Source organism: Erithacus rubecula (genome assembly GCF_903797595.1).
Source record: "Erithacus rubecula genome assembly, chromosome: 14".
NCBI lineage: Eukaryota > Metazoa > Chordata > Aves > Passeriformes > Muscicapidae > Erithacus > Erithacus rubecula.
In genome coordinates this window covers 10,265,768-10,286,693 of record NC_136666.1, presented here as the reverse complement: position 1 = coordinate 10,286,693, position 20,926 = coordinate 10,265,768, and the positions used below count along the sequence as shown (strand labels likewise).

The following is a 20,926-nucleotide window of genomic DNA, read 5'->3' as shown; positions in this document are numbered from 1 at the left end:
TGTCCTTTAAAGGACATTACTCGGAGTTTCTAAACTCCATCCCATTTTCACACACATGCAATTTTGCACTTCCTTTAGATACCGAAGATTGGTTGGTTGGTTGGTTTTTCGCTTCTCTCCGTGTCACTGGGACTGGGATTACAGCAGTGACGAGCGCGGGGCGGCCCCAACTCTGAGGAAACAGCGCTCCGCCTCCGATCCCACACGCGTTACCACATCTCCGCGGTGCCATCGCCGCGGTGCCATCGCCCCGCTGCCATCCCCGCGGTGCCATCCCCGCAGCCCGGGCTCTGCCCGTCCCCAGCCCCGCGCTCGCTGCCCCGTGAGGCGCGGCCAGGCCGGGCCGGCGTCACCCTCAGGTGAGGGGCGGTGCCGCCATCGGCCCAGGGGCGGCGCGGCGCGGGCGCTCAAAGCGGCGCCGCAGCGGCTCCGCCCGTCCGCCATGGACCGTGTGGAGCGCGCTGAGGCGGCGGCCGAGCAGCTGCGGCTCTACCGGCGGGACCCCGGCGGCTGGCGGGGCTGTCGCGGCACGGTGGGTCCGGGGGCTGCCGCGGCACGGTGGGTCCGGGGCTGTTGAACGCCGGCCGGGGCAGCCGGCTCGGCCCGGGGACTGAACGCTTCCCGTCCCGCAGGGTGAGGTCGCGGTGTCCTGGAGACCCTCGACGGAGTTCGCTGGCAATCTGTGAGTACGGCTCGTTGCCGGTCGCGGGGTCGTGCCGCGCTCGGTGCTGCGGGAGGGTAGAGCGGCGCCGTTCGGTTTCGTTCCGTCCCCCGCAGGTACAAGGGAGAGGGCATCCTGCCCGGCAGCCCGCACAGCGTCTGGGAGTGCATAAAGCCCGTGGCCGGAGGGCTCAGGACCAAGTGGGACCAAAACGTGAAGGACTTTGAGGTCATCGAAGCCATCACTGATGTAAGTTCCTTAAAAACTGCTCTGGCGAGATTTATGCAGCGTTGGGCCTTATGAGACAGCCTCGGGGTGATAGCGAGTCTGAAGTTGTACTGTGTTTCTGGCTGCATCAGCTGAACGATGCTGGCTGGGATAAGGAACCTTTTTCTCTTTCGTTTTGTTTTTTTTTCTTTATCCTTTTCCATAAGTTCTATACATTCTACTAACATATATATGTATATAGACAATAGCTTATCTTTCTGAAAGAAAGTTGTATGTGCATGGAGGCAGCCAGGTGCAAACATAACCAGTTCCAGAAATGTTTGTGCAAGTTCCAGGAAGTTTATTTTTCTTGGGGGAATCCCATAGGCATTTAGTATTCATTGTAGAGAACTTCAGGAATGCTGCAGCCTGCCACTTGAAATTCACGGGCTTGCCAGCATGTACCAGTGTGGTAGAAACTCCTGTTTTGGGAGCCAATCAGGGAATCTGATGGTTGTGTTGATGTTTGTGCAGTGTAACAAACTGGGTTATTAAGTTGTATCCTATGTGTACTACACAAAGAAGTTCTCTGCTGGTGTCCTGGGAGGACAAGGGTTTTAACTGTCCTGTGAGCACAGATGTGCCAGATTTCCATTTTAACATCCCTTGTGGTATCTGTCCCCTCTGAACATGGAATGCCTTGTCACTGTATTTTTCCTGTCCTTGATTGATCATGGTAGTGCCTTTTGACTGTGCTGATTGACATTTTGTTCAACTAAGGATGTAGGACAACTCCTTGATGGAGTTTTAAAAGTATAACTAAAAGAGGAATTTTCTGCTGTACTTTTGAAAACATCAACTGACATCAGTCTGTTCTGTGATTTCCAGACTGTCTCTATATGCAGAACCACAACCCCTTCAGCTTGCATGAGGATTATTTCACCAAGGGAATTTGTGGATGTAGTAGTGATGAAGCAATATGAAGATGGCACAATGCTGTCTGCTGGTAAGGCACTTGTGTTCTGAACAGGTTCATGTTGCATTTGGAGAAAATCAACAGCTACTGGAAACAACCATGAAATGAAAGCTACCAGAAATCTACCACTCTTATATGTGAAAATAATTGGTTTTATGAAAACAAATAAGTTTGATTTTAGGGGACTGCCTACTGTATGTTTATTTGTTTCTTCACTTTCATTGTGTTGTTTAACTATTACAAGTTTGAGCTTTTATTGTCCCACTGTTCAGGTGTCCCATTTTCCCATCCTGTTCAGAAAAGCCTTGTTAGGAATTTGTATACTTGTTAGAGTGCAGCTTTTCAGCAGCCAAGTGATGCTGAGAGTAACCCAAATGACCTCTCAAGGAAAGCAGTGCCCTCTCACAGCATGGGCTTGATGGCTCTGTGTCCAAGTGTTGATGCTTCCTCCTTCAGAGCTCAGTAACAATTGCTTCTAAATTTAACATTTTTTATTTCCCTATTCTAAGGCCAGAGTGGTTCCTTCTAAAGGTCTTCCCTGACTACCTGTCAGCCCCACACTGAAAAGGTTGTACTGCAGTTCTTTTTAAATACATTTTGAATAGTGAGTTTGCTTCCCATCTGGAGCTCTGTGTACAAAGGACTCTTCCCTGTCTTTTGGAAGAATGACGCTTTCCTTCCTGCTTTTCCTTTCAGCCACCAATGTGGAACACCCACTGTGTCCTCCTCAACCAAATTTTGTGAGAGGTTTTAATTATCCCTGTGGCTGTTTCTGCATACCTGTTCAAGGGTAAGAAACAATCTGTTTGGATGTTACAAATTCTAAAGCCCTCTGTATCCATTGTGTGGTGTGTTTATGTGTTTCTGCCTCCCAGTAATCATTATTACTGAGTGCCCTTCTTGTTCTCATTTTTGTGCAATGAATTAGTTTATTTTCATTTCCTAAAGGGAAGTTTTTAATGTTACAGAAACTGTTACCATGGTGCAATTCTCCCTAACCTCTTGGAATTCAGAAATTCAGCAAAATGTACAAGTATGGTCTTAATTTTTGGTACATGAGTATGTGGCTGATTTGCCATTATTTATAGACAGTCATGTAGCTAATTAGGGCCTAGATAAACTAATTTTGTAGCTACATTCACTAGAATTTGTCTGTTTGTTTAAAAAAAGAAAACACTTGGAAGTTTCTATTCTAATACAAGTAAGAATCACTGAAAAGTTCTTAGTGCTCTTAAATCATGGACTATAAAATCACTTTCATTGTTTTTGCAGGGAGCCAGACAGGACTGAGCTCCTCACTTTCTTTCAGACGGATCTTGGTGGCTATCTTCCCCAGACAGTGGTGGATTCCTTTTTTCCATCTAGCATATCTGCATTTTACAGCAACCTCACCAAAGCTGTTAAGGCATTAAAAGCATGACAAGATGAGTTCCTGACATCAACAACAACCTGTCAGCTTGTGGGTAAAAATACAAAGTTGGCCTCAGGGCTTTTCTACTATCTGCTAAGATAGAAAAAAAGATGACATGAAACAATGAACTGAGTACAATACATTTTTAAAACAGCATTTTCTATCTGACTCCATGCAGAACAATGCATTCTTATGTAATATGAAATTATTCACTTTAATGATTAGAGAAATATCACACCCAAGGCTGGAAGAATCCTGGAGGCTGCAGTGGTGACTGCAGGGAGAGCACAGACATACTGCATCTGTTCTTGCCACTGTTTGTCAGTGTTTGTGAGGTGAAGCATTGCTAGAATCCACTTAGCACCACAGCCAGGTCAGCTCTGTTTGGTCTCTGAAGCTCCCTGTAGATTCCTGTGGAAAAATCTTCTCCCAAAAGAAGATGTATGCCCCCTGCTGCCAACACTCCTAGAGCTGCTAAGGTACCTCAGTGGGTCCAGCCTGAAAATTGTGAAAACCAGAACAAATGGGATTATGTAGAGGATTTCACTTGTTTGTTCCAGCAGACATCAATATTGATGGTAAATATGCCTTAAGTGCTTTTTTTTTTTTTTTTAATTCAAGGTCCAGCAGTGCTAATCAATGCACAAATGTGTGGACTGGCAAATAGTCACTCTCCCTTTCCCCTCTTTGGTACCAAAACCAAAAACCAGTGGTGTCACAGTGCCATGACACAAACTGAACCAACACAGAGGCAATAAATATAGAGGATTAAGCACTTTACTTGCCATTTTTTAAAAGGCAATGAAATACCATTTTGGTATTTGAATGTTTTTTGGTTTCCTGTGGTGAGAGGTTTTAACGGGTAATTAATCTTGTCATTGGCTTTGCCTTGACAGGCCATAAGAATGTTGATTTGTTCCTAAGACTGGTTTGCCTCCCAACAGTACGTTGGGAAATCAGCACCTGATTTTGTGTGCCAAGGTGTGTCCATTTTAAGAGATACCTATGGTGCTGGTTGCTGCAGGAATGTCAGACATTACCATGAATTACATATAATTAAAAAAATAAAAATAATTGCTGAGTGAGGAAGTTATATGCAGCTTGTGATTTTACTGTGGTGACTCAATTATTTAACAAGGCTTATATTCTCCACTTTCTGTCCCTGTATTTTTTTATCTTTGGTGTAGGGCATGGACTTGCACAGTAAGTTTCCCACTGTAAACTCACCCTATGGACTAGTTTTTCAAGGAAACAGTCTCCTTTGTATACAAAGATGTAAAACACTTGTGTGAGTGTGGTGAAATAAATATTTTTTGTGCTAAATTTTACTGTTTTTCCTGAATCATTCTTTGAAATGGCTCCTCATATACCTGTACTACTATCAGGGAAGCTGAAGAGATGCTTAGAGCTCCAGCATCTCTGAATTTAAGGCAAAGAGAAGGGGAAAAGCCTTCCCTGATGTCCACTACAGAGGGAAGAGGTGTTTTTGCTGCCTTCTATACTTAGGAAGAATAACAAGCTCACTGAGAAGAGTTGTGAGCCTTGATACTACAGTGGCTTACACATATTTTTGTAAGTACTGATGTTGTTAGGCATGAATTATAATATCTTGGCAAGTCTTGCCAGGATTATCATGAATTGAGTTAGCAGAAAGTTCAAGAAGCACAGCTGAGGTCACTACTCATTATTTCTGCAAGTAATCCAAATTATTTTTGCTGATAATGTGGCTTCTATTAGCAGTTCATATTTTTTTAATTGCTTTGAGCAGTGAGAAACTTCATGGAATAACTTAAGAACCCCTTTTCTGAGTGCTGAACATCTTCTATCCAGAATTCTGAGGCTTTCACATTCAGCCTTCTGCCCTGCCAAATTGGAATTGAAAACATCTTGGCTAAGACTTTTAGTAGGTACCAGTTCAAAAAAGTATAAAAAGATTTGCTCTCAAATTTTTCTTTTTGTTGCTACCCAACTAATAATTTTTTTAAGATGGAGATTTTTTGGGAAAGAGCTCAGCTGACTAAGTGTTTGGAAGTGTGGGAACAGATGGCTTGTCAAGAATGTTCTTTCAAGGATTAATTTACAGTTGTCTTGTGAGAAAAGGCCACAGCAAGTTCAATGCCTGGATTTAATTAATACCTTCCCCTGCCTCTGCTCCTTCCCTTTCTCTTAATTGCTGTTTTTGAGGCATTGTGTTAATGGAAATGTATGGACAGCAGCTCCTCAGCTCCTTAACTTCTTCCTGGTGAAATTAGATAACTGAAGAAGGATACAGAAAATTCCCATCTCTGGGAAGGTGAACAGCCAAGGACAAGAACCAGGTCAGCCATCTGGCTCTCAGCTGGGGAGTCACTACTTCCACCTTGCCATAGGTGCCTGTGCTGCTGGCAGAATTCCATACAGTGCATGTAGGAAGCAGTGTTTGAAGCATAGATTTGTCTCCAAGCTATTTATCTTTTCCAGAATAAACATTACAGTTCAGAAGTACTTGGATTCACAATTACTCCTGCTTCCCTTGCAAAATGAACACAGACATTTAAAAAAGAGTTAGGAGGTAAGATTTTGTTCTGAATGGCTTTGTTATTCTCCTGCTGTAGTCCTCTTGAGTCCTCTGGCCAGAGGAAGGTTAGGAAAACTTCCACATTACCCTCAGCTTCCTGCCTCCCCTTGGAATACCATGAGAACTCCTTTCCACCCTGTGTTTGCCTGCTGCAGTTGAGATGGCTCTGTCAGCTGCTAGTAGAAAGTCACTTCTACAGGTTTTGGCTGTCCTGAATGTCATGCATTTTTAATAGGAAAGCTGGAATTTTCTAGGGAATGTTATTTTGACATACAAAACTGCAACCCCTTTCTCTGCCCTACCCATTCTCTAAGGCAGTGTTTAGTTGTAGTCTTGTAGACACATTTCTTTTTGCTGGGAAGGTAGGGTAGGGCACAGGACATGGTGAGTAGCACTAAAAATTTAGCACAGCATCTGCTTCTGATACTTTTTAAGTTAATGGATAAATAGGAGAGTACTATAGCTGTCACATATTTTATTACAACCAGTATGTTATTAACAAAGTAATTATTTTATAATTATATGCTTTGTAACATCTGTTTCTGAAGTTTGAAATAAGAATCATGCAATTTCCTGCATGAATCAGTTAATCCCAGACAGCTTTCTCTGTAACTGGCAGTAAAATCCAGTGTACTCCTCATGGGTGCCTTCTGAGTATCTTGCTGTGCCAGCCAAGTGCTTGCAAGTAATAAAATCCTTTGTTTGAACATTGGCAGTAGTCGAATCCCTCCTCTCACAAAGTTTCAGATGACTTGCTGGTAACAGAGCTGGGATTCTTCCTCTTGATGATGGCTGTGATGGGCCCATCAGGTAATGCCTTGATGACATTCCATGCCTCAAAACGAGTGAGTCCTTGCATGGCAGTTGTGTGCACTTGTAGGAGCTCATCACCAGGCTGAACAGGGCTGCCCTGTTCCAGTGCAGTCCCTGGGGACAGAAAATGAACTTCCTTTAATTCATTCAACTTTAATGGATCTTTCACTTATTAGCATGTTTGCTATAAACCACCCGGTCCCAGCAGGCAACAAATTACTGGTACCAAACAATATAATGCTGCATTTGAAAAATAACATTTCCATAGTTATAAATCAGCAGTCAGTTATAAATCCCACAAGTCTGCCTGAGTTGGGAACATGTTAAGTGTGTTTACCTTTAAATATCCTGTTGATAGTGATGGGTTTATCTCCCTGAATAGAGCCTTTCCCTCCTTCCAGACTGAATCCTAAACCAGCAGGTGTTTTTTCTAGAGTTACAGTGCAGATTGTATCTCCAGTGGCTGGAAACAAATGGAAAGTTACCACATGGACAGAACAGTCTAAAAAGCTCGAACATCTGTTACAAAAAAAATAACTTTTGGATTGTTTGCAAAGGTCCAATAACCTGCCAAATGAAAGAGTAAAACTAAAGCTTTAAATTTCTCATTTTGTCATTTTTAGGTCCTCTGGGAAGCTGGGGGAGAAAAGTTATGTTTGAATTAATAGGAGAATGGAAATGTAAAACATTTACTTGAATTATAAAAATCTGGTAAATGAAGAAAATTTAAGGAAAATATTTGACTTCGTATTCATTATGAAATTGTTATTGACTACAAGACTGCTAATTTGCAGTATGGAAATAAAGCTACAGATCTCCAGATCATGCTTCAGAAAAAAAAAACAAAAACCAAACCAAAACACAAAACTATTCTGAAAGCAAAATATTCTGCAAAACTCTGACCTTGCTGTGTTTCAGATGTAGCCACCTGCTATATCAAACAACAGCACATTGTTAGTTCAAACTGAAATTCTCTTTCATGGAGAACAAGTCTGTTAACAATATTAGAATAAAGAATCACTGTCACTGAGTTGTCATTATACCTTCAATTAGATGTGTTGCTACAATAACCATCTTTGTACATCTACAGAAATACATGTAGAGCATCACACTTGTATTTATAAGGAGTTCTTTTATTTTAGAAATCCATTAATTCTTTTGCTATTCTAAAAAGTTATTTCAAATATTTCAATGTCTATTTCAGGAATGTTTTGTTAACTGTGCTGTCTTTAATCAAGGTTCACAGATTTATGAGCCACTGTTGGTTTTAAGAACACCTGGATTTCAGGTGATGCGTAAACACTTACCAGGTGGGGGCTGCAAGATAAGGCCACTAAACTTACCAGACTCTTGTGAGGCATCACTTGCTACAGATGATGTACTAGAGCTGATTGAAACATTGAGGTTTTTCCCTCCATCTTTGGATTTTCTGGTGACAACAACAGCTTGTCTGGGTTGCCGGGCCTGTCGCATGATTGCCGAGGCGTCACTGTGAGTCGCGCCTTTCAGAGACTTCCCATTAATGGAGAGAACTTCATCTCCTTTCTGAATAGTGCCTTCCTGACAGGCCAGCCCATTGGGAAATACTTTGTGAACCTATCAGAGAGCCCAGTCACCACACACACACAAGGACAGAGGAAAAAAGGACAAGTCACTGAATCCCTTAGTTAACACTTTACACCATGTGCATTTTCCATTCTTTGCCAGGAACAAGTTGCTTCTATCGCATTTCTGAATAGGGGACTGAATCAATTTGCATGGAGTTTTCCTGTGCACATCCTCAAACAGCCAGGGGAGCAGTTTGGCCCTGGTACCAGATGGCTAAAGCCCTGCTGCCTGTGCTATGTACCTTCATATTCTAGTTCCTCACCCTCTTGCTGTTCTGCTCATGAGAGAAAGGAGGTGTGAGACTTTTCTCTAACTTCCAGACCCCTGACATGTGTTCACCCACCCACTCCTTCAGACCATCCTGCATAGTCTTCTATAGGCACATAAATAAGATGTTGGTTATTTCCTGCTGAGGGCTGTGTGTTCTGCCTCAGCTTTCAGAGCTGTTGGGGAGGAGGTGCCCAAAGAAGCAGAACACTGCTGAAAGACACCTGGAGAGGCAGCTCTGTGCAGAAGGAACCCACTATGGTGCTTTGAACTCTATCAATACGTCTATCTGCTTTGAATATCTAAAAGCCAAAAACAGTAAAGTATTATGTATTTTTAGATAGATTGTTGATTTGGGAGTATTTTTTAACATACTACTTACTGTTACCACTTTGTTTTCTAGATCGATGCCCCCTGCCAGGCTGAATCCAAGCCCAGTATCTTCTTCTTTATGCAAAACTGTAACATGAATATCATCAAATTCCTAGGCAGAGAAAGAAATAAAGTCAAGAACTTCCCAAAAGATACATCACAATGACTGGAAAGTCCATTGTGCATTTTATAATGAGACTTACTGGCATAAGCATCATATTAAGTTGCAAACATTAACCAGACGCATTCACACTATAGCTTTCTGAAAATCATGCACACAAAAAAAAAAAAAAAAAAAAAAAAAAAGCAGGTTTACTTTTAAGGTTTCTTCATCTAGGGCTTTAACTTCCTCTATAAGCTTTGCCAGCTCCTCAGGGGAAAGCAGAGAGATGACTGACTGCCCCGACACACCGGATGCTTGAGGTGAGCCCTGCTCCTGTTTGTCTTCCTCCTTCCCTTTGTCTGCCAGGTTCACCGTGTATTCTCTCAGCTCTGAGAGGCTGTCCCATTGTGACAAGAACAAAAAAGAAACATTGAGCTATGAGAGAACATACTCACTGAAGCAAAAGTTAATTTTGGAGCAGTCATCTCTTCATCTTATTAGCATGTAATTCGGGTGGTAACTCCTACAACTATTATAAATAGGGCAAATGGAAATTAATCATGTTAACTTAAAGGAAGTAGAATCCATTGTATAAAAGAGTAAGAATAATCTCATGGCCTCAGGCAAATCTGCTTTATCATGGAGATACTAGAAATAATGTTCCTTAAATAGCAGGATGTTTGAAATATGTTATGTATGTAATACATATTACGTACATACATATTTAATTAATACAAATACAAAAAATAATACAAATTAAAAACAAAATTAAGTCATGAGTCATTTAACCTTCTAAAAAGTTCTTAACTTCATCTGTGCTTTACTTCTGTGTGCTGCTACCTTAGAACTTTAATCTGCCAGTGAATCAGTGCAGAGGCTCACCAATGCTGATCTGTAAATCTGAGTTTTAAATATGGTCTCTTACTTTAGGGAAAACCCAGTGTCCAGGTGATGATTCTCACTTGCAGGTGAGATGGAAGCCTCATCCTCCTCCATGGAGGACTGAGACACTTTGTCCAGAGTTTCCCATGCACTGTTTCCAGAAGAGGCTGTGGACTGAGGAAGGCAAAGCAAGGATTTCATTAAAGCAGATGACACCTGGCTGCTGATGGAATAGATTTTGCTACACTTCTCATCATAGGGCTTCATTATCTCACAAGCCTGGGCAGCAGTAAGAGGGAAGCTTCGTGACCTTAGGCTGTGTGCTTTTGCTACTGACACAAGATGGGAGTTTGCAATGGCTCCTGGAGTTAAGAGACTTGATGAGTTTTCAGTGCTGGCATTGCTGCTTTTCTCTGAGCTGGTTGCAGTACTCTCCCTGCGAGATGAAGTTCTGTCCAGGCTCTTTGTAGCCACAGGTGGCTGCTGGTGGCTGTTTTCAGCAGGTTGGAGGAAGGCTTGGTTTGAACAGACTGCAGCTGCCTCTGCCCCTGCTGCAGTGGGAGAAGGTTCTTTCTGCACCGATGGTTTCAGGCTCAACCTTCGGGGGGGTTTTTCAGGTGACTGTGGAGCACTCAAGGATTCAAATGAGCTTATTCTTTGTTTTATTGATGATCCTCCAGGAGACACACGTGATAAGCTGGATTGCAGTTTTTTGCTGGAAATACTGTCATGGCTGGGAGGGCTTTGATCTGCCTGTGGTTTTTGATCTGAATTTGCTTTCCTCAATCCTTTCAGACTTTGGCGGAACCAGGTGGGCTTAGGTGCAACTGGAGGACCCTTTTTCACACTGTCATTTTCATCTGGTTTTAGCACTTTGGAACTGACTAATTCTGATTCTGATTTCTTCAGAACTGTCTCTGCGCTGCTTCGATTTGGATTCTCTTTTTTTTTATCTAGGCCAGGTTGCAGATCTAAGTGGACGTTGTTTTCACTCATGGTAGGATTAAATAAGCTTTTTATGCAGTCAGAAATTTTCACCCAGGGGTCTTCTGTTGTATCAAGACTATAATCTACCCGTGCTTGTCTTTTAAGCACAGGCCTTTGTATTGATGAAAGTGGAGTCCCTGTAATAGAGACATTGATTATAAACAATCATCTGTCTGCTTCTCCCTCCCTTCTCATTGCATCATCATTAATTCATTAAGTTTGAATTTTATTCAAGCCTCTGATAGATTTTTTCAATGTTTCTAAAAGTTTAAACTTTTAAAAATTCATAACTCTTGATCTATAATACTGAATCCAGACACTGAAATTAACATATAATTAACAAGGCTCTTGCACATTTAAATACTAGATTGCTTTTTTAAAGGTTTTAAAAATACTGAAATTCTGGGGTGCTGAAATCTTGATACAGGCTGTAATAGCTAAAATAGAAATTTAAAATTGCAATGTTGTTTGCAGCCTAGAGAAAAAAGCTGGTGTTACAGTAATTATTTTTTAAAACATTTTTTATTTTCTACATTTATAAGTATATCTTACTCTAAAAAGGCTATCATAGGAAGATCTTCAATATCTATGCTTCTTCAAATTTCTTCAGACATTTCCAGTTGATTTTTCTGATAAATAAAAACTTGATTCTAATATGGGAACATTTTTTACTTCACAGAGCAATTAAGCATTTTAATGTTAGACATGGTGGAGCTGCATGGCAGCAAACTTCTGTTTGTGCAGCTGTACAGGTACTGTTTTCTGCTTCAGGGTGAACTTTTTTTAAGGCAACATTTTAACTTTTTTTAATAATCTGAGCCATAACTTACAGAATTACATAAGCCTTTGTGTTGTAAGAGATCTCTTGAGATTGTCCTGTTCCCTTAACAGTAAGTTTCCTTAATTCTAACTAGCACAGCAGAAAAGTAACATCAGTGGTTTGTACCATTGCAACACTAGAACCTTGAAATTGTGCATAAAAATATCCTTTAGAAATGCTAAAACTAAGTTTTAATATTAGATATTCAGTATAACTAAGCAGTTTCATCTGAAGCAATATACCAATATTGTAACTGTCCATTAACAATTTTTACAAAAAATTATCTTATGCTGCTTTTGATCTAGTTTCTCTTTTTTTTACAAAGATTAATCAATAATTTTTTCAAATTACAATAAATTATGTCTTATGCTGATTTTGATCTATTTTCCCCTTCTCTACAAAGATTAATCAATAATTTGGAATTTCATCTGTTCACCCCAAAATTTACAGATACATTTTGAAGACTACATTTAAAGAGAAAGTGAAGACAGCTCAATAACCATTTTGGAATCTAAACTATATATTTAGTTGGGGAGAAAAAAGTTCATGGGATTAAACATACCTAATTTTTCTTTTCTTTCTTGATCTCTGCCCACTGGAGCAGCAGTTGTGTGTTCCTTATCATATGCTGTAGGAGAAGTGGTGAAGACACTGTGGGTTACATCAGTTTGATGTCCCTCTAGCATTGGTTCTCCAACTTCCTGCTGAACAAACAGGAAAGAGAAGTGTGTCAGAATGCAATTATGCAAACCACACTATATGTGAATCTAAAAAAAAATATTAATCTGGAAAAAAAACAGAAACCTCATATAAAGTTGTGGCATGCAGCCCTCAGACTGACTAGTATACAATTTGTGGGGAATAAAGGTTAAAAAGATTAAAAGCACTAATAAAACCTTCTCTTAATGATCTGAAATACATTCTGACAAGAAACTCTCTTGGGTATATACAGATAGAGAAACTGCCTTAATAGAGGAAGTTGTCTTCCTGAACAGATCTTGATTTTTCATCAATTTTATTGATCTTAAGATTTATTTTTTTCTGGACTAAGTGTGAATAATAGAAAGTTGCAGGGAGTGATAAGTTCAACAAGTACTTGTTTTCCTTAATTTTATTTCTGGAAGTTGATTTTCTAGCAACTCATACTCAGGGGATGGTAAAAGTGACCTTACCTAAGATGCTTAACTTAATCTTCTTGGATATTAACATTCTATATAGACTTAGTTTGCTCTACCTAATTTTGTATTGATTTTTGCAGCTTGGAATCTCTTTGGCGGGGTGGGGGGGGATTGGGGGTTTTTTTGGCTTTTTTGGGGTTGTGTTTGGTTTTTTGTTTCTTTCTTTCTTTTTGTATTGTTCTTTTTGTTTTTGTTTTTTTTTTTCTCTTTGCATTGCACTGAAAACAGTTCATTTCTACTGGCATATTACTAAATATGGGGTAAAGAGGTTTCAGTTTTAAAACCACAATTTTGTTTCAACATGCAGATCTCACAATCTTTCACACTCATGCTAAAGTGAAACTGTGTTGTCTTAGCTAATACAGGGAACTGGAATTTAGTAATGTATGAAGGTATACTGTTTTCAAATACTGCAGCTCATCAACAAATAGGTATGTGCACCACAATTTGAATGGGTTTATTTAATACCTCCTGGTCTCAAGAAATGTATCTGAGCCCAAAATTCCCTGCTGTACATAATGTTAGTGCTTTCTTCCACTAAAAATCCACTACTGAAACAAAGAAATTATTGTTTCATAAGTGCTTCATAAATGCTATGACTCTGTGGCACAGGTAGTTGGGGTCAGCCACACCAAGCTGGCATCAGAGGCTGTTTAAACCCCTCCAGTCCCAGCCTAGGGCATAACCCTGGAACCAGAGCGTGCTCCATACCACAGGGACACATGCTCATGAGGAGGGGCAGGGTCTCAGATTCATTCTTGCAGCTGCTCTCATTGGGATTTTAACTCATACCTCAGTATGGAAGATTTTCCTCAGACAATTCTCTGCCTTCTGACTTTACTTAGAAATTAGCATTTTGTACTAAACTGACTTCACTAAGATACCTTGTTTGCAAAACAGAAGAGCCTCATCTTCTTCCCCCAGTTCTCACATGTATATACATTTTCTCTTTCTTTCCTACCCTTCTTCCTGCTGCCATGCAAAGCCACTTTGCCTTCCTCCTTCCCCTGCCTCAGAAATATGCAGACACAAGAAAAATGGAAATTTTACTTTACCTGAACACTTGCAGAAGGTGATGCAGCCACTTCTAATACAAGCTTTTCTTTTCTATCTGCATTACCCTGGTCATCACACGTGCAGTCCTGCTTGAAGTATTTCCTTGGTGGAGGTTTGGGCTTGGATGATTTAGGTTTTCTAACAAGGATCTCTGATGACTTCTTAGTGTTTTGCAAGGCTCGACCGTGTTCGCTACAGGTCGGAGGGGAATTTTTTCCTGAATTTCTGGCAGAGAATGAGTCCAGCAGCCCAGGCTGCTGGGTGATTGGTACATCCACGCTGTGTACTCTTGCTGTCAAGTCTGTGAGCTGGTGCACAGCAGCAGAGGGGCAGGAGGCCCGGGGGCTGTAGCTGCTGTCGCTGCTGGAGCGGGTCATGAGGCGCTGTGCCCTGCGGCCGCACCCCGCGCTCCTGTCCATGTGCTTCTCACACGGGTGCCTGCCGTGCCAGCTCACCTCCAGCCTCTTGGCACCTGAATCAAATGGTCAAAATGTCTGCTCAGGACAGGCAAAGTGCTCGCTTCTAAGATTCAGCTGGTGAAATCTGCAGCTAACTATCATCCTCACTGGATGCAAAGGTATGATTTGTGCATCGAACGCTTCTAGGGTCAAGAGTCAAGTTCCTGAACACCCAAATAACATTTTCCCTATATACAGGTATGTCAGCACTATAGTTTTACTGATGATGACTGTTACCTGTAGATCCTTTAGAAGACATTCAAAGGAGTATCATTTAACCCACTACTGGCAGAGGATGTCATACCTGAGCTGGACAAATAGCTCCAGCCATGACTGCACATGCCTTTCCTCACAAATAAGGGATTAACAAGGTTTGCCCCTAGGACATCACCTTCATTGGGCAGTTCCTTGTTACCACAGTCCTGTCACCTACAGACAGTTGTTTGAAAAACTCTAAGCAGAGCTTGTGAATTGGAGAGGATGAGCAACTGTGAGAGGAAGTTTGCACAAAAAATCATTGTTGGTAATCAGACAGACTTGGTCTGTTCTCATCACTGGTAATGTATCATTGGAGACATGTCAGGAGGCTTGTCCTGTGAGGTTTCCTCCTCTTTCTTTCTGCTCTGGGTTACTTGAATGTTCTCAAGTATTCTAATACAGCATGCACTCATCCTTGACTTAAAGAAGTCAAAATTTCCATGTCTCAGTGAATGTGTTTGTTCCCTTACCTTCAGTACTCCACTGGTGTCTCTCCTTTCCAAATCTGTTGCTTTCCACAGCTTGTGCAACAGCTTCTTTCAGCTGTTGCTCAGACACCTAGGAAATATCATGCCATTTTACTCTCACAAGGTGAGTTAATTGTACACCATTGTATTTTTATATATCCTAGTATAAATGAAGTATATCTATGGATGTGCTGGTTTTAGTGGCTGTTTAGGTAAAATGGGACCATTCAAAGATAAACATTCTTTTGCAGATTTCACTAGAAGCAGAGCCCTGGATTTGCCAGTATAAGGTAACTCAATACAGCATAGTTCATGTAACAATTTAAACTTGATCATAATTTATACTATAATTTATAGTACTTGGTGTTACGAAGCATTTCTTGCAAACCTTGCAAGAATAAAACATTGTACTTCAATATTAATTTAATTATAAATATTGGCAGGGAAAGACCTAAATTTTAATTACTGAAAGGCAAATGTATATACATTCATTTATTTCTCCCCCTTTCAAATTATTTACTTATTATTTTCAATTCTTTTTTACATAAGAACTATGGTTTGGGTTATTCCTTAAATGTTATTTCTGTAGTTTCCTTATCCACTGCATAGAACCTCATGTAAGACTGTCACCAGTGGTCTTCAAATCTTAAATTATTCTACTTAAAAGAATGCATATGTCAGATTTCTTTGTGTGCAGTGATGATCATAAAGAGATCAGCATCAACATTTTTCCTCCTGTACTAGCTCCCTCTTAGTTCTCAATAGATGCTATATTGAAAGGCAGAAAGAATACAGACTGTGCTACCTGTGGTTCAGGGTGTCTGCTAATAATGATTTGTACTGCACCAGGATCACAATGGCTTAGCACAGCATAAACTTCATTGAGGGTTGTATTTTGCACTGAAGTTTCATTAATTTCAAGAATTTCATCTCCACACCTAGAGAGAGATATAAAGAAAAAAGAGAGAGGGTGTAAACAAAAGAGACTTTCTCCTTACCTTGTCTTACCCATGTGAAAACATAGAAAAAGCAAATTTATAAGGACAAACACTAATTTGCTTACAGATTAAATCTGTCTTTCTGTCCTGTTACAGAAAATGGAATGGGAATGAGTTGGATGTCAGCAGATTTTGATCTGCCATGTTGCATGCAACCTCTGAGCTTTCTGCATGTTCAGCTGTGCACACTTGGTGTTCTTTCTGCTGTCTGCAGCTCAGCTGCTGCTTCCACCTACACCTTCCTTCCTTCCTTTCCAGCTAACATTTAACTTTTCATATCTTTATATTATGTTAGTACTATTTAAGGTCAGAAAGGATGTTATGTTTCTGCTACAAATGTGAATAACTTGTTAAAAGAAAAATTCTAATGACAAGCTATCAAAATCTGCTAAACTGAATCTTTCTAGAATAAATCTGAATTTGGCTCTCATGGAAACTGAGACTGCCTTGCTCTGCTCTAGTTCTCACACAGATTAAGAGCCTGGCTGAAGGCACTGATTTGTACAATGCAAAGATTCAAATAATTTAAGATTGTAGTTTTACAGTAGGATTACAGAACACCTAAATTTAAATCAAAAAGATTTCACTGAAACTGCTGTGTTCTGTTCAATTCTCAGTATGTTCAGCAATACTAGTTGTTCAAAAATCTCTGAAATTGAATTTCTACACTCTCACTAAAGCTCATTTCAGCAAATCTGTTTTTCTATTGGGCAAGAAGTGATAGAATTTGAGGAGCCTGTATCAGAAAAAAATCTAGTGCTCAAACAAGCCAAGTTATGCCATATGTTTAGGTTTTCCCAAACACTTTCTCATTTGGAAATTTCCTCCAGTTGTTGTGCTTCTGGAAATCCCACATATCCTGAAGACACATGCTCCAACCCTGAGAATAGCTTTAAACCCCAAATTCCCAGAAATCAATATTTTGTCCTGCCCAGATAGCTCAAAAATAAACCCATAAAACAGATCAATGAGAAACTTGTGGCATAAGACAGCCAACCTTTCTCATCCTACCTGAGTCTCCCATCCATATGTGCCACTGATCCTGGTGAGAGGGTGTGAATAAAGATCCCTGAAATACACTGGAAGTAAGGGATGCTACATAACCCAATTCCAAGGCCAACACCAGGCTCTGAAAGAATCAATAATAATTTTAAAAAGACATAAAAACCAGTCAAAGCAAACCATTGAAGAACCTTTTTAAAAATTAAATGAATTTAATTATTTTTTCTGTGCAAACCAGAACCAAAGTCTGGTGCTCATAAATGTTGCACATTCAGTATTTTTTGTTTTACTGTGGGGGCTTTTGTCCCCTTTATGATTAAAGCTCAACAGAAACAATGGAATGCAGGTTTATTTTGCAAAATATCTGTCATTACAGAAGAATTCAACTGACTTTACAAGGAAACAGAATAGAAAAAAAACAAACAAGGAGCTAAAATTAGGAGGAAAAACAAGTTAAAATTAAGGATATATGGCTACTGTTAGCTATATCATTTCAGTCCTCCCTCTGTTTTATATAATATAGCTTAAGACTTCTGTGAGTTTACCCTCTTCTCTGGACAGTCACTGATGTCAGATCTCACACTGTGTGTTTGGTAAGTCATTGGTACCTCATAGAGGCTTTGCTTTGTTTGCTTCTCTGATGTCTCCATATTTAAAGGTTTATTTCATTATGCCAGTGGTTGTTTATAAATAGAAAATGATGACAGTTGGAGAGGAGGTGAAAGAACTACAAGAAGATATAGATACTTACTTTATTTGGTTTTAAGCCTTTTCAAGAATGAAATTAACTGCTTGGATAATTATGGGTAAGAGTTGCACAGTCTGCTTAATAAGAGGCATTTGTTGACAAGAGTTTTACTTTTTCACATGAAGGACATGAACGTGACTAATGCTTGAGAAAAACAAAACCTCAGTGATTGGCTCTTGAGGACAGATGGTGTTCAAAATCCTGCTGTTGATAGATACTTGTTAGCACTGACAGACACCAAGATCTAATTTAATGTATTAAAAAAATTAGTTCAGGAAAATAATCAGGTTAGTGAGGAAAGACATTCAAAGAGCAAATGATTAGTGGTTTGTCAGTCAGTGCTTTGCTGGCAGTGCTCAGCAAATGTCAACACTCACCTTTGTTTAGGGTAACTTCCATTATCACCCTGTCATTGGGCTTTGTAGGATTTAAGGAGAATGCTGCATTTTCTGAACTGAAAGAGCTGTTTTCCTTGGTTATGCATGTGCTGGAGCTCAGTGACTGACACAAGAGGGGTGACTGACAGCTGGAAGCAGAATGAGGTGTGCTGAAGCTTGTCCTGACTGTAAGTGTCAGAAGACCCTTTTTGGCCTGCTAGAAAGAGAAGGCAATGAGTGAATGGGTTGACCTCACATGCACATTGTGTCTAAAACCAGAGGTTGTTCTGGAAGGAGAATACATAACCTTGAATTTCTGCAAAGCATCATAATGTGTTAATCCATGCATGGATTCTCCATTCAGTTCCAGGATTTCATCACCTGTTTTGAAAGAGAAAAAAAATATATTACTCTTAGTGCAATAAGTTACATGATAACATGCACTCAAAAGGACTATTGATATGCAGAAATAGATGCAGGTGTAAAAGTCACTTATGGCTCATTTCAGCTTCAATCTGTCTTTCAGTGTCATTTTTTGGAAAGTGGGAAAAAGGAGAGAAGAGGTATTTCCTACCTTCTTGTAGCCTTCCATCAGCAGCAGCAGCTCCACCAGGAAAGATGGTTTTGACATAGATGCCTATTGGTCCATAAATGCTGTCTTTACCACCAACAATACTGAAGCCCAAACCCTAATTTATGGAAGAAAAAGTGTGTGAGAAACCATGCTCATCCACATTCCTGGAGTAAGAGTAAATGGGAATTTCTGCAGAATCCCCTCATGCTTTTTTTTTTTAAATTTATTTTTTTGTTTGTTTGTTCAAGCAAATTAATTCACTATTATATGCAGACAGGAAGGTGTCTAAATTTTTTTTTAATTTTTGCTTGGATATGAATTGGTAGCCCAAAAGTAGCCATGTTAATACCTGCAGTCACTTCCCTGCATTTTGCAGATCCCATTTGTGAGATTAAGTAAAACTCATGGTAAATCAAGAGAGCCAGTCTTACCTTCCCTTGTCCTTTCATCAATACAATGTTTGAAATTACTGAAGCCTGTGAGCCACAGGATGTGTGCACAAGTTGTGCTGTACTCAGGGATCTAGATTGCCTCGAAATTGCCTGTAAATATTAAAAAAAAAACCCAAAAAACACCAAAAAACAAAAAAAAAAAACCCCACAATTTTCTTTAATGCATAAGCAGAAATTCTTGAATATACATTGCAACAACTTGTTTATTTGAAATTTTCTTTCTTATAACTGATGGTGCTAAAAATTTATTTTAAAGAAACATGTTTCTAATTTTTGTAAGCCATTTGTTATTCAGAAAATTGCTGCTCACTGAATTTGTCCTGTAGAGACTGAATTGGAGAAAAAAAGGGATGTTGGTCCTTGAAGTACTACAGTGGTATAGAAACATATATTTGTGCTTTGCTTTGAGTCCCCATGCCAAAACCCCATTTGTGGGCATTAGGGGACATAAGCAAGTATTATAATTTTTGTCTTCAAGAACTGAACTAGAATCAAGACAGTCAAAATCTTTCCTTCATCTTATGACTTTATCTTGGCACATACCAAACCTGTTCTCAACATTCCCCCCAAAATATGAATTTGTGCTGGATTTCCTAAATTCAGCCTCTGAGATTTGCCCCATTTTAATTAACTTTAAATGAAATGTTTAGTGAAATATTTAATGAAAACCTCCTATTTCAACATGGAATTGGGTATTACAAGATAATTTAAGCACTGACAGAAATCATTACTCAAAGCTAACTATTCATGAAGTTCAACAGGGTCAGAGTTAATTGCACTCATTACACATCTGAGAGAGTTCAACACTTTTTTTTTTTTTTAATGCAGCAAAGTGAATCTAACAGGTGTTGAAGAGTGTGAAAAATCAGCTAAGATTTTGGCTTCTGCATATGCAAGAGTCTCAATTTTGACATGAAAACCAGATTACCTATTCAATTTGGGATTGGGAATGGGACTAAGAGGTAAACAGGTGTACAACACCAAAACCACACCAAAATGCATTTCTCTGTCAGAGCAGGGTGACTGTTTATTCCAGTATGGGTCTTCTGAATCTGAAATGGGAAGTTTTCATATTTCTTTTGCTTCTGTGTGAGGAGGTGTATTTTTTATTTCTGCTAGTTAAGGGTAGCCATACCCAGAGCCTCATACCCAGAGCACAGGCCACGCTGGAGCTTTGATGAGAAGGAAACAAAGCCAGTGAATCCCTGAAATCTGTCTGTGTGCTCAGGTGTGGCTTGGTTGGGGTTTGAGCTCTGGTTTGCAGCCTCCTCGTTCCTGGTAAAGCCTTGGGTCCCTCAGGGTGAGCCAAGGGCTGGGAAAAGGCAGGAGCAGCAGGGAGGGAGGTGGGAGCTGAGCGTGAGGAGCTTTGCCTCCCTCTAATCCGGGTCTGAGCCTGGGGATATTTGGCCATAAACACCCCAAGGGTGAGTGATCCTGATGGGTCACTTGGCATCCATCTGGAGAGCCCAGGAGCCACTCCCCACCCTCTAACAGGGTGTTAAATCTGGCTGGGCCATGGTGACTCTAGACCCGCTTGTGGCCCAGCTCAGCAGAGCTGGCGGCTCTGGGGCTCAGAGTGGGGTGGTGTAAAGCCCTCGGGATTTTAAACACCCCGCTGGGCAGGGGGATGGAGAACCTGGAGAAATGGGGCTTTGTTGGCACGGAGCCTCAGAGGACAGAAGGCAGGGCAGGCA

The 20,926-nt window shown here is 40.3% G+C and overlaps 2 protein-coding genes across 2 annotated transcripts in view; one reads left to right on the top strand and one right to left on the bottom strand.

Annotated features, from left to right (window-relative positions):
* The first annotated feature begins 191 nt into the window (after window positions 1-191).
* STARD5 (StAR related lipid transfer domain containing 5) lies at window positions 192-4,576 on the top strand. Its single transcript, XM_079318301.1, has 7 exons — window positions 192-532; window positions 633-682; window positions 778-910; window positions 1,757-1,874; window positions 2,541-2,634; window positions 3,117-3,525; window positions 3,581-4,576. The coding sequence occupies exons 1-6, from the start codon at window positions 443-445 to the stop codon at window positions 3,262-3,264; spliced, it is 633 nt and encodes a 210-aa protein (XP_079174427.1). The 5' UTR covers window positions 192-442; the 3' UTR covers window positions 3,265-3,525; window positions 3,581-4,576.
* A 1,821-nt stretch (window positions 4,577-6,397) lies between these two features.
* Window positions 6,398-20,926, bottom strand: part of IL16 (interleukin 16) — a 38,674-nt gene continuing 24,145 nt past the window's right edge. The window contains exons 8-22 of the mRNA XM_079317781.1: window positions 19,212-19,322; window positions 18,781-18,895; window positions 18,514-18,587; window positions 18,207-18,420; window positions 17,091-17,208; window positions 15,887-16,019; window positions 15,085-15,172; window positions 13,898-14,370; window positions 12,227-12,368; window positions 9,901-10,981; window positions 9,189-9,372; window positions 8,883-8,984; window positions 7,969-8,221; window positions 6,963-7,088; window positions 6,398-6,739 (exon numbers count right to left, since the gene is read on the bottom strand). Coding sequence (XP_079173907.1) covers window positions 6,546-6,739; window positions 6,963-7,088; window positions 7,969-8,221; window positions 8,883-8,984; window positions 9,189-9,372; window positions 9,901-10,981; window positions 12,227-12,368; window positions 13,898-14,370; window positions 15,085-15,172; window positions 15,887-16,019; window positions 17,091-17,208; window positions 18,207-18,420; window positions 18,514-18,587; window positions 18,781-18,895; window positions 19,212-19,322 — 3,408 coding nt within the window. The 3' untranslated portion in view covers window positions 6,398-6,545. The remainder of the gene's footprint in view (window positions 6,740-6,962; window positions 7,089-7,968; window positions 8,222-8,882; window positions 8,985-9,188; window positions 9,373-9,900; window positions 10,982-12,226; window positions 12,369-13,897; window positions 14,371-15,084; window positions 15,173-15,886; window positions 16,020-17,090; window positions 17,209-18,206; window positions 18,421-18,513; window positions 18,588-18,780; window positions 18,896-19,211; window positions 19,323-20,926) is intronic.